This window comes from Ceratotherium simum, chromosome 25, assembly GCF_057802395.1.
Source record: "Ceratotherium simum simum isolate JZ-2026a chromosome 25, ASM5780239v1, whole genome shotgun sequence".
Classification (NCBI taxonomy): Eukaryota; Metazoa; Chordata; class Mammalia; order Perissodactyla; family Rhinocerotidae; genus Ceratotherium; species Ceratotherium simum.
The window spans coordinates 13,997,417-14,010,338 of NC_141924.1; the positions used below are offsets into that span (position 1 = coordinate 13,997,417).

The 12,922-nt window shown below is 44.0% G+C and overlaps 1 protein-coding gene across 12 annotated transcripts in view; it reads left to right on the plus strand.

Annotated features, from left to right (window-relative positions):
- The window catches only part of RBFOX2 (RNA binding fox-1 homolog 2), a 268,119-nt gene extending 257,157 nt beyond the window's left edge, over positions 1–10,962 (plus strand). For all 12 annotated transcript variants that reach the window (XM_087448969.1, XM_014780792.2, XM_087448968.1 and 9 more), the window contains 3 exons: positions 3,152–3,240; positions 3,697–3,769; positions 5,427–10,962. In XM_087448969.1, coding sequence (XP_087305095.1) covers positions 3,152–3,240; positions 3,697–3,769; positions 5,427–5,471 — 207 coding nt within the window. In that variant the 3' untranslated portion in view covers positions 5,472–10,962. The remainder of the gene's footprint in view (positions 1–3,151; positions 3,241–3,696; positions 3,770–5,426) is intronic.
- Positions 10,963–12,922: the final 1,960 nt, after the last annotated feature.

Genomic DNA, 12,922 nt, shown 5'->3' on the forward strand with positions numbered 1-12,922 from the left:
ATAAATATATCTGAATTTTCTTTGTTTTAGATTATATGATATATTTTGTTGAATAACCGGTTTAAAGCAGCAGGAGTAATACTTTGAAGTAAGAATACATCTAAGAGGAGTAAATCCATGATATATAATTTAATTTTTCTAATTTGGGGGATAGTCATTAATGAATTAGCAAATTAGTTTATTAGGATATTACCTGCCTATCCTAAACATAGACCCCTTTAAAGGGCCCCTCTGTAGCACCATTATCATCAAGTCATTAGGAGAGTAGTCATGTTGAAATATTATCTGCTTTAAAAAAAATAATGTAGTTTTTCTTAATGCTGATATTCTTCTTGAGCCTTTTGTTGTCAATAAAAATATTTGCATCTGTGTCCTATTTTCCTGAATTTAAATAGCAGAGAGCCTCATCAGATTCAAACTCCAAAGTCAGAGTTGACTTATAACAGAAGAAAACTACCACAGATAGATTCTCTCCGTTTCCTTCTGGCTTGGAAGGAAGCTTCTTTCTTACAGTCTGATCCATTTTTAATTCTTTTGATTAGCAATAACATTACCCCAAAATCACTGAGGTCCTGATGGCTTCTTGCAGGCTGAGGAAAGTGAGGGGAAATGGTAACCTCATTCAGAACCTCTTTTTCCCAGAATTAGTGTAGTACAGCTTAAAGCCATGATTTGCTACAGTCCCCAATATCTCTGACTTGCTGAGACTTTCTGCGAGTCTGGTCAGTACTTTTGAGCCTCAGAATCCCTAATGAGAATGTATACCTCTGCCCTGCGGTACAGAACTTCAGTTTCTAAATGTTTTGCTTAGGTAAACATAAAGTGGCTTTACCTGCTTTTATTACCTTGACTTTTTAAATTTTTAAAGATTATTTTTGGTGTCTGAAGGAATGCTGAAGAGACAAACCACTTAATGCCTGTTTACCATATTATTCTTGTTTACAGAGAAGTTTTACTAAAGATAACCCTGCTGTAGCTGTCACGCTAGCAAACTTTAATTCTTAACTAATGGAACTGTCTCTGATCCTAATGAAAAATTGAGTCTTTAAGGTTCATGTAAAGCTTAAAATTTCAACTATAATGATTAGCTTGTTTTGTTTAACAAATGCTTTTACTGCTTCATTTACTCTTTAGAAGTTTAAACAAAGAAATAAGGTGAAGAGACACTTGATATATATATGATGTGTACATGCATGTGTACGCAGAGAGCAGTGTCTGTGTTGCAGCCTGGGTACACAGCTTTGCCCACATCAGCCTGGCCTGCACATTCTTGCGGACCTGGCTAGAATTCAGAGGAAACAAGTTGATCACGAATAGCCCCTGAGATGCCTCCTGCCATGTCCTTATCCATTACCATTTCATTGCCAGTGTTTGGTAATATTAAGTAGAATTTCTTATTTATATGAATATCTGTAGAGAAATTTGTCATTGAGAAAGAAATGTTTACTTTTCTAAGTCATTCACTTGAAGAACAAAGAAGGAATAATACATAACCGCTGAAAACCAGTCATGGATTTTTTTAAATGTACATTTGAAGCCACTTCTGATGACTTTCAAGGAGCATAAATTTAAAGAGCAAGAGTCAGTTTCCCTCCACAATGCAGTTTCTTTAGTTAGAGAAAGCATAAATGATATAAGAAAGAAGCAAAAAGCTTTAGAAGCCTATAAGAGATTACAGCTATTTTCAAAATAAGATTTGAACAGAAATGAAAGCAACAAGCTAGAAGCTGCCCTATCTGATGGCTAAGAAGAGCAAGGATCCCATTAGAAAATACTTGTTTTCAATCCTAAGAAATGATACAGAAGTAAATTTGAAATTTCTTTTGTGGATTTAGCAAAAATTGAGCATTTGAAGGATTAGAAAGCAGAAAGCACAGGGCGGAAAGCTTTAGATTCCGTAAGAAATGGACACACTAATCTACAGAAACAAAACATGCTGTTCCACTACTGAAATGGTGTCAAAATGGACCAGTTGAACATAGTTATATGTGATGGAGAAAAAATAATAAAATTTCACACCTGAATTAGGTTTAGGTAAAATGAATTTTAGAATAAAGAAAAAGTAGAGCTTGCCACTGTTTTAAATAGCCTGTCTCACGTGGCATCTGTTGTGATAGTCTCTGAAATCCTTGATGAAGGAGTACGTATGCTTCACCCTGACAGTGAAAACCTTCTGAGTATTTGGTTCATCTTAACTGAGCTGAAATAGCGGGATATGAGAGTTTGAAACTCTAGGACTGAGGATACTTGAACCATTGGAAGAAAAGCTCCAGAGCTGCTGTGAGGTTAGGAGGTGGGAATCTCGGAATGTTTTAGGGAAGGAAAATGAATGCAGTTAAGTGCTTGGGGGAAGGGGGCTTCCTAATCTATTTGAATCCAGCCAAAGAATCCGCAGCCATTGGCGATCTGATTTGCCTGAGTCTGAAATATAGATTGGAGTTGGCAAACTTTTTCTGTAAAAGACCAGGTGGTAAATATTTTCAGCTTTGTGGGCCATACGGGCGCTGTCACAACTCCTTTCAACAAGGGGTGGGAGCGGCATTGACTCACAGACTGAAGTCTGCCAGCCTCTGGTCTGCACTGGTTTTTCTTTCTGAATATGGCCTGATTATTTCAGGACAAATAATCGGGGCAAACGTCCTGGGCCGGATGGAGGAGAGCACTGTGTGGGACCTTTCTGTTATATACTGTAGTCTCTTAGCAGTAAATCAATCTGAGGACACATCAGAGAATCTGAAGTTAACACATAAAAATTCACTGTTTTAATTCTATAATTTATATTTCCTGTCACTCAGGTAAAGTTCTCCAAACTTCCTGTAAATATTTTCCCTGTTGAAAGTTCCAACAAAGACTGTGATACAGTAAGACATCCAAAATCATATCTCCATTTCTTAAATTTGAGAACAGGTACTGCCAATATAGTTTATTTTTGCTACTATCATAAATTGGAAAGCACATCCCTGCATTGGGCGGAGCTCAATTTTGGACCAGAGGAATAACATGTAGACCGATGCAGTTTGAAACATTCTCTTACTACGTGTGTGTCTGTGTTCGTGTCTGTCCCTGTGTCTGTCTGCGTGTGGGTGGGTGTGTTCATCTGTCCATCCAGGGGGAGAGGTATCTGTAAAGTCAGTTCTCTTCTCTCCTGTAGGGTGGATATGCAGCCTACAGATATGCACAGCCTGCTACTGCAACCGCGGCCACAGCTGCTGCAGCCGCTGCAGCCGCTTACAGCGACGGGTACGTACCCAAAGGGAGAGGGAGCACGGCCCCGGCCCACGACGTCACCCCCTCTCCTCCCATCACCGTTTCCAGCGGCGCTTAGTACATGGGGCTGCCTGAAGCCTGGGTTTTCACAGGCCTGCTCCTTGTGCCCTCCGTCACGTTGAAAGCACAGTGGCACTGACTCCTCCGCTCCCTCTCTCTTGTTGTTGTCTCTCTTTGTTGGCTTTGGCCCCGATCTCCCGCTGCCTCATCTCCAACTCACTTCTTTTCTATTTTATAGAAGTACTTCAGAATCTTTCAGAGTTACTGCCTTTAGGACTAGAAATGGAAAGGTTTTTTCCATTCTGCCAGTTTCCTAACAACATTCCAAGACCAAGTTACTCACAAGTCCTTAGCACAGTAAACCCTTTACTTTTTTTGGATCACTGTCTTTCGAAACTTTATCTCCCTGATTGTATTTCTTCTTTCCAGTTATGGCAGGGTGTACACAGCCGACCCCTACCATGCCCTTGCCCCTGCCGCTAGCTATGGAGTTGGCGCTGTGGTGAGTATATGGACCATTTTTTTAAAACATTTTACTCCTTCTAACTTTTACCTGCAGACTACAAAAGATCTAGGGAATAAATTCAGCCCTTCTTCCGTTGCCAAAATATTAAAACCACATGAGACTATCTGGAAATTTCATATCACCTTTTTTATCTGTGTGTTCAGGTGTGAACCACGTGGCCTGGTTAAGGACAGCAGAAAGGAATGAATAGTGACAGTCTGCTCTGAGTAACAACATTGTTTGAGAGAGAAAGAAGGGAAGAGGTTGATGTTTTATATTGGCTCAAAAATTGGATGCATACCTGTGTCACAGTTTTACTGATAGGGGTTACCAAGACTTGGGGGCATAAGACTCTCTAGTTTTCACAGTAAGCTTTTCAGAAAACTTAATGTGTATAAGTTTCAAAGGCAGATACCAAAGGATGTCCCTGTTCTTCCTAAGCCTTCTGGTAGATAGTACTAGAAATTGCCAAGTGAATGCCTTACAAACATATTTTATTAGTAACATTTATGGGAAAATATGGTATTTTCCTAGCAGTATAGAGAAAGTCCTTAGAGCTCATCTAGAGTCATCCACCCTAATCGAACTCCAATCCTCACTGCAGTATTTTTGTGTTGGCCCAGACGCCTCCAGGTCCAGTGATTGGGACTCACTGGCTGCAGCAAAGACAGGCCGTTCCACAGTGACACCTCCTAATGCCAGGCATTGTTTGCAATCCAGCATGCACTGGGCAGCAGCCTGGGAACATAGACGAGGGTGTTGGAGAGGGAGGCAGAATGATGGATCAGACTTAAGACTTAGAGGAATAGGAGAGAGCCCATCATTTCTCACACCAAATCTCTACTGATGAAGACTTGTTGGAGGAAGTAATAGGGTCCTGGGGGAGCATATGCTTAGAATTGAGGTAGAGACATACAGTATAAAGAAAGTGATGGGAGTTGCTAAGGTTTTATTTAGTGCCAATGACCAAGTCCTATACTAAAAGAATGATGTGAGGAGAGATGTGTTCCTAGGGAACTTTTAATTGGAAAAGATAAGCCATTAGATAAAGATAAAACAAAGGAATAAAGCCCAGTTAAAACCCCAGTTATATATATAAATTCGGATATGTCAAGAAACAGCCTAGCTGGTGTATTTTCTACGTTACAGAGGAAACAGGCTTTATCAGTTGAAGGATTGACTCAGGTTTAAATCCAGCACCATCTCAAAAGTGAGATACGACAGAGACAGTGGTCAGAGGTAGCATGTTCTCCATTGACAGGTCATGTGGTAAGAAGGTAAAATCAGCAGTCTGCCTTAGGTCACAACTGTGATGATGTAATCAAGGTAAACAAAGACCCGTGCTTTTAAAAATCAAACTATTTACGGTATTGTTTACCTTCTGTGCTAATTCCTGTAAATAATGAAATGAACCATTATCATACTCTCCTTGAGATGTCAGATCGGCAGTAAATGTTTTGTGCTCTGGTTTGAGCATCTCAGAGACAGAAGTTGGCTTCCTGACTTCACTGCACCAGACAACATCTAATCAGATGCTTTGAAGCTTCTAAGGAAGCTATTTTTCCAAATCCCTTCTCAGGACATTTTTCGTCATTTTTAATTCTTCTCTCACTCATCAACCTTTTTATGATTTTTGTGTCTTTAATTACTGCAGGCGAGTTTATACCGAGGTGGCTACAGCCGATTTGCCCCCTACTGAAGTGACGTGAGACCCCTGCAAATGGGACAGCCCCCCAGTTCATGAGGCCTGGCTATTGCAATATTTACTAGTAGAGGAACTCTATAGCAAGATGAAGAGGAAAAACAAACAAACAAACAAAAAAAAAACACAAAAAAAGAGAATACTTTTTTATACCTCACTATGTTCTTTGAATATGTATTTTTCCTTTAAATTTCTGCCTTTAATTCTTTTGTTCCAAAGATTGTGCATTTTTTCTTTTTTTTTTCCTTTTTTTTTTAACTGTGGTAAAAAAAAAAAAAAATAATGCATTTCCATGTCTGTATGTCCGTGCTTAGCTTATTATATCAATCACGGAAGAGGCAGTTAATGAGGAAGAAGAGACATTAGGAGCTGATAAACACAGCTGATCAGAAATCAGCAGACAGAATTACCAAAGTGTGTCTGGTGCTGAATGGCTGGGGGACAAGCAGAAGTGGAAGAGATCTTTCTGCCACAGGATATTCTTCTAGTCTTCTGAGTTTCTGGTCTTTGGCAGGCAATTCTGATTGGCTGTGGCTGGAATCCACATGCTGATAGATGATAGGAATTTGTGCTTGCAAAGCAGGAGAATTAAAAAGACACTTTCCTCTTCTCTTCTCTCCTGTCTTCTCCATTCTTTTTACAATCATCTTAATATGCACAGCCTGAGACAATTGGCATAGTTTTTGGAATTATAGTGTTAATATTTCCAAACATGCTCTCAGACTGTGGATAATAAACACCTCATTAGGAAACCAATCTCAGAATGAACTCTGGAGTATGAAAAAGATCATTCTTTTCTTACCTGTAATCCTAGCATTCCTGCTGGGCTTCTTCACCTGTAATTGAACCACGGCGTAGCTCGTCTATCCTTTTATTAACACTCTGCTCCTGTGTCCTCAAGATTCAGGAATTTAGGACCCAGGGACAGAAGAATAAATTGGCAGTGGCCGTATTTCCCCAGGTGTTTGGGCACAGCTTGAGGATTAGAGGTACTAATTGTTGAGAGGCGATAAAGAGGGTGAGGAAGCGAAAGGGATATGAGGTGATGTCTGGCAGGGCACTCTGGTATTCTTGATCTTTCTCTTGCGTCGAAAGTCAGTACACAGTGTAGAGCATACCTTCAAGGCTCTGTTGGCAACAGATGAAGTGCCGGAGTCCTAGGCCAGCTGTCCCTGGAAGTTCTGGTGATGAGGGCATGTGAGGGCAGGCAAAGGCACTTTGTACTAGTTCCAAAGCCATAGGAATTTTCATCCTCCAGAGCCTTTATGAGTCACTTCTCTGTCCACAGCCTTGAGCCCTCGTGGCCATTCTACCCAGCTTCTCATTCTCCTCCAAAGATGCCCAGCTGAGCACCCGGACCACTTGGTATACATGAACACTACAGGACATGAAATACAGAGCCCCTGAGGTTGCTCCCCTCCTGTGTTGGAAGGAGGGTCTGAAATGGCAAGGATTTTATATATTGCCAGAAAGAGTCGTGTGGTGGCCACAGCAGTGAGTCGCTGCTGTTGCTCCCTGGCTTCAATTTTCTATATTACCGCGATGGGGGAGAAAGTGTTTCTTTTCTAGCTATTAGCTGTTAATGATAATGGCAAGGGTCCTGCAGCATTTCCAAAATGAAGGCATTTAGAGAAGCACGGTCTGTTTGGCTCCCTGGTCTATTCACATTGGTACTGGGTGACCTTTCACCCAAGGATAGCTGCTAAAGGGAGTAATTCAGAGACATGGAGCTTCTGGTTGGTTGTGGGTTTGGTTTTGCTTTGTTTTTTTTACTCCTGCCTCCACACTTGTTCTTGACTGGTGACTGATTCATGTCCCTGAATTAAAATGACTGACATATGACAGCATCAAGCTTTCTTTGTAAGCAGAGTGATATATCTGGGAGGGACTGGCCTGTCATGAATAATACATATCTTCTCCCCCTTCAGAATCGTCTCTTGTCTAATAACTGGGAGAGAGGCTGTCCTTGAAACTAGGGGAGACATCAAGGAAGCTAGAGGCCTCGATGCAATTCTTATTGATTCTGGGAAGCAGTGCATAGAATAGGGGACACCAGACTGCCGGTCCATTGGCCATTTTTTAAGGGTTCCCCTCCCCAAACCAAAGTTTGGTTTGTTGCTGTTAAGACAATTTTTGTTGTATGTATATAAATATTTTAGTTAGAGGAGGGGGGAATGGGATGTGGGGTTTCGCAGTTCTAGGGAATGGGGGCAAGGAGGATTTTTTTTTTTCTTTCTTCTCTTTTGTGTTGAGGCAGAGCTTTTGTTGACTAAAGAAACTGAGAGAAATTTCATGTCATGTTTAAATAGAGAGCATTCTCACAAAATGGCGAGCCACCACTCAGTGGACACAAGGCCAGATTCTAAAGGGTTGTATTCATAGCAGAGGAAGAGAATAGGGCAATGAGGTTAAGAATTCTCTCTCCTTTTTTCCAGAAAGAGATAAGGATGATGGGAAAGGTAGAGAAGGCGGCTCCCACAGCCCTTTTCAAAGAGGCAGAAGCATGAGCTTGAGGTACCTTTTGTGCATTTCAGTTCAGCTGGCTCTGGCTGAGGACTCCATGGGCAAGCTCTGTGTTTCCAGTGGGCTTCTGCTGCATTTCCAGGGATGGTTTTAATATTGCTTCCTCCAGCTCCCCTTTCTAAGGAAGACAGAATCAAGTTCTGCTTTATTAAAGGGCCTTTGGTTTTCGGTGTCAGCACTAAGAATTGGAGCTCTCGTAAGCACCTAGATTTGATGGTATCAACCTCCCAGCAGCTTTTGAACGTTGAGACTCCATACAGTCGACTTCATCAGAGGCAGGTTCCTCAAAGCATTAATGCTTGTATGTTCCTGACTCTAGTTCCCACTGGACTAAGAAAGAGCATCAGAAGAGAGTTTGGCGCCTTGTGAGTTCGTTAGAGGATGCTGGTTGATAAATCCAAAAAACTTATTAATGCTGAATCACAGTACGTGAATGATTTCAACAGCTTTACAGTATCTCACGACATGGACTTTCTGTAGCAAGCGTCTTACTCTTAGACGCTGGGCTCTTTTAAGGAGACCTGTAGTGAAAACCTTCATCTGAATATCTCTCCTTCAGCCCAGAAAGCTGCCCTTAGGTCTTTTCCAGAATTCCTTATGTTATGTAGTTCACCTTCCATTAACCCAGATCAGCCATTGTGATTCATCATTTTTAAGGCTCTCAGGTTTTACAAAACCTACTATCACCATCATCCTCCAACAGCCACAGTCAGAATTGAGCCAATTTTATTTTTCCTTGAAAAAGAAGGGGACTGGGGCTCAACTCTCAGTTTAAGGGGGGCTAGGGGAGAGCTACTCAATAGAAATGAAAGACAGCGGCTTTTCCTCACAGTGACTCCTCAGGGGTGACCTGCTCTCATTTAGATTACACTTTCCTAGAGACAGCAGACAAGTCGGTGAATCCCCATCACCCTCTAACTGGTCACGGAGCTGCCACACGAGGGCGGTGTAAACTCGGGGTGGAAGCAACCCCGAGGGTCTGCACGAAGGGCTTGCTGGCCCGCTTCCCTCTCCAGGGGAGCAGGAGCGAGGGACAGTCTGGAAGGCTGGGACGTGAAAGGAGGGAAAGGGGAGCTGATTGAACCCTCCCCTTTCGCCCAGTCCAGCCGCTTCTCTGCTGCTTGCAACCCTCTAGCACAGTAACATTTGCAGAATTGCAGGTTTTTATTCCCCCAGATAATAGGAAGAAAAGGACTTTGGGGGGTGGGGAAGGGGTAGTGGTGTTTTAAAAGCATAAGTCACCTGTTTGCACTGTTTTAAGATAGGAAAAAAATAGTGGGCAAGGTGAACATCAGACGTAAATTTGTGTGTTTTTATTTTGTCATGCTCTTGAAACTGTTTGACCATGTGTAGTGTACACCAGTGAAACTTGATTCTCTGTTGCATAAAACACTATTTTTTTGGAAATGTTACTGTCCAGAAGCCTCTTCCCTCCCTTTCCCTTCTCTGTACTTCCTTCATACTTGCTTTACTGATGGGGCAGGCCATAGCCATCCAAGAGCTAGAGCCCTTCCCAGGCTGGCTCAGGTGTCCTAAGCCAGCGTGCGCCTTCTGGGTTAGGGAGTGCAGCTGAGTCCCTGGCACCTGTCTTTAAAATAAGGCTTACAGACCAGATTCCAGTGACTATCAAATTCCTCAATCAGATGCACTAGGAATGAGGAGCCGAGGGTGGAGGGGATTCCTCAAATATTGCAGTTGGCTGTAGCAGCTGAGTTCTTATCCATGTTACCGGAACTGTAGCCAGTTACAGTTTACTCAGGAAAACGGTAGATCAATTCAGCCATGGTAGTGCTGGTTGGCAGGGATTGGTAACTGAGAGAACTGCTCGTCAGCCAAACTCAAACCTTGCCTTTAAGGAGACTGCCAGCGAGGGACTCGGCCCCTCGGTCTGGTCATCACATATGTGCCGGTGTTGTGAGGGCTCAGCTCCCACTGGCAAGCAAAAAGGGATCGTGGATTCTCTTTTCTCCCCACCCCCGGCCCCTGTTACCAACACCAGATTCCCAGGGGGTACGTGAGTTTTTGAATTGTTTTTTGGTTTGGTTTTTCCAGGGACTGCTGAGTGCTGTAAGCAGTGTCTGCACCCCTTCAAGCCTCCCAGCTTAGTCGTTCTCCTCTCTTTTTCTGTTCACAGTATTTTGGTGTGTGTGTGCTCGTTTTGGCAGCTCATTTTGGCTGTATTATATATCGAGTGATGAATTGATCCCCCTTTTTTCCCTACGGGGTATGAATTGTTTTTTTCTTGTGTTATAATTCTGCTTGTGAATAGCTGGAGCAAACCTGGGGCTGACACACGTAAGCTAGGGCTGCAGAGGGCTGAGAGCCAGTGGGGTTGACTTGTCCCTGACAGGCTGACCTACCTGAGTCTCTGAACTTTTCAGTCCAGATCTTTGCAAGGCTAAAAATGCCACAGAACCTCTCCTCTGCTCCCCACTCCCCATGGCCGGGACTGAACCATCCCTACATGCAACATGCAGTTTCTCCGGCCCCGCCCATTGCCGTGGCAAACAGGTACCTTTGGGGCATGGGGGCATCACATGGGATGCTTGTATAATTGACCACCTCGCCTTTTCTCCTCCCCGCCTCCTCCCCAGAATCACTTCCTAGGACACCCGAGCTGCTTGCCCAGGGTCCTGTTTCCCTGCGAACTCCAGAGAAGCACCCCAGGGCTTTGTGACAGTCTCTACTTCCCTCCCCTTCTCGTTAAGAATCATATTGTATAGTAGCTTTCAGACCATACAGTATTCATTGGGTTACTCCTATTATTATCAAGTAGCTGGAATTGTGAAGGTCGGAGTAGTTAGATCTTTAGCTTTTGTTCCTTATTTTTTTGTATTACTATCCATGTGTATAAATTATTGATCATGTTGCTGGCTTTTATAAACTCTAAGCGAAGGAGGAGGTCTGCCTCTGCCTTTGCAAATGGTAATGAAGCACTGTTTTTAAATAAAAGAGAGAAACACCATTCTTTGGCCTGTGTGTGTTGATCCCCCATCCCCAGTGCCGCCTCCTGAGGCGCAAAATTTGGATTTGACTTCTTAAGATGGGAAGAAAGAAGGCAAACCGCAACACGTCCTAAACGTAAGGCACTCTGAACCATGGTAAGCGAGAGGTAAGTGAGGCCAAAGGCTGGCTCTGGGCAAGCTGCTGTCTGTGGCTCCTCCAGCTCATGATCTCCAGTCTTTGCAGAAGCTGTCTTTTGTGCTCCTGCTTCTGAAATCTCCTTTCAGCTTCATTTCACCTTTCATCATCTCCAGACTCCTAGCTCCTACCCTGCCTGTGCCTCGGAAACTGCCTCTCCTCACCCCCCAGCCCCCGGCCCAGACCACTCACTTGACCTTCCTGAAGCGTTTGGCCCCATCGTCTCGCTGCCTCCATCACTCCTTTCCCCTGGCTCGGCCACCCCCAAGGCTCCTGTAGGGAATGTTCCTCAAAGGCTCCTGCCTGGCCCTTTTCTTTCTTACTTGTGCTTCTCAGCCATCCCTCCTGCGTTGGTTTCTCTGCCGGTAATTCCCAAATCTCCGAAATTCCCCATAAATCTCCAACTCCCTTAACTTCGCTCCTCGGGTCATCTTGCTTCCAGTTTTTTGGAGAAGAAGGAGGCCGTCACACGGGATCTCCCTGAATGAATTTTTTGCTACCAAATCTCTACTGCTACCTGAGTTCACACCATTCTTTCCCTTTCTGTCCTATTCTACTGGAAGAGGCGTTCCTCATGTCACAAGCTGACCCCTGTCTTTGGTCTGCATCTCGTCCCTTCCCACCTTCTCAGGGACCTTGCTTCGTTGTCCCCTCCTGTGTGGTTAACCTTTTCCTCTCTGCTAGTCCCTATGGCATCTAAACATGCTTCAATCTTTTAACACATTAAAAAAATAATTTTGCAAGACCCCAAGTCCTCTCCTTCATGACGAACTTCTGGAATAAATTCCTGCCTGCTGACTCCAGTTACTTGCTCTTCACCCTGCTGCCTTCTGCTTTTCCCTCCAGGACCCTGAAGCAACCCCCCATGACGACAGCAGATGGACACTTCCCGGTGCACTGGCCTCCATAGCATAGCACTGCCAAGTATTCCCAAGACCCTTCCACTTGCATGTCGGACTGTGACAGGCCAGGGGCGTGAGTTCCTCCACCACCACCCCCAGGAGAAGCTAGCCTGGCTGGCCTCGTCTCCTTAAGTGGTCCCCCCACCTCCATCTTTTCCCCAGCAGCACCCCACCACCCGAGTCTGTTCTCTACAGCTGCCTGTTGGAATGTAAATTGGATCATGATGTGTTTGTGTCCAAAACATCCCCTGGTCGGTTCCAAGTCCTGTCCCTGTCTGTGAGGCCCTAGGTAATGTGCTCCCCTCCCAGTTTGTGGTCTGTCTCCTGTACTAGAGTATAAGCACCTGGAGGTCAGCAGCTCTGTCCTGTTCACTGCTGTGTCTCCAATGCCTGGCACACAGTAAGCAGTCAATAAGTATTTGTTAATACTTTCTTTTTTATGTAAAGTGACACAGTTTCCACCCTTCCTTCGTCCATATTGCCACCCTTTGTCATAGTAGCAGGCACTTCCCGAGCACTGTGGGAGCCCTTCACATATCTCCATTCTGTCTTTTTTTTTTTTTTCCTTGTTTGTTTATTGCAGTAACATTGGTTTATGACATTGTTCCATTCTGTCTTCCCTGCGGCCCTGAGGCGGGTGCTTGGGCCGCACCCCTCCTGGGGGCTTTTTGGCTCCTAAGCTTCTCACTGAGTATGCCACGTGAGCAAAGTCCTGGCTGCTCTTTCCCCAGGCCATTTCTGGGGTTGTTGCAGCTAGTAACCTTGAGGAAGGGGTAATGTGTCCCTCCGGGATAAAGAACAAGCTTACTTATTGCCTGCTAAGAAAGAAGAGGATCCTCAGTGTTCGTCAGCTGCAACGCAGACCTACTGCACATACAGCAT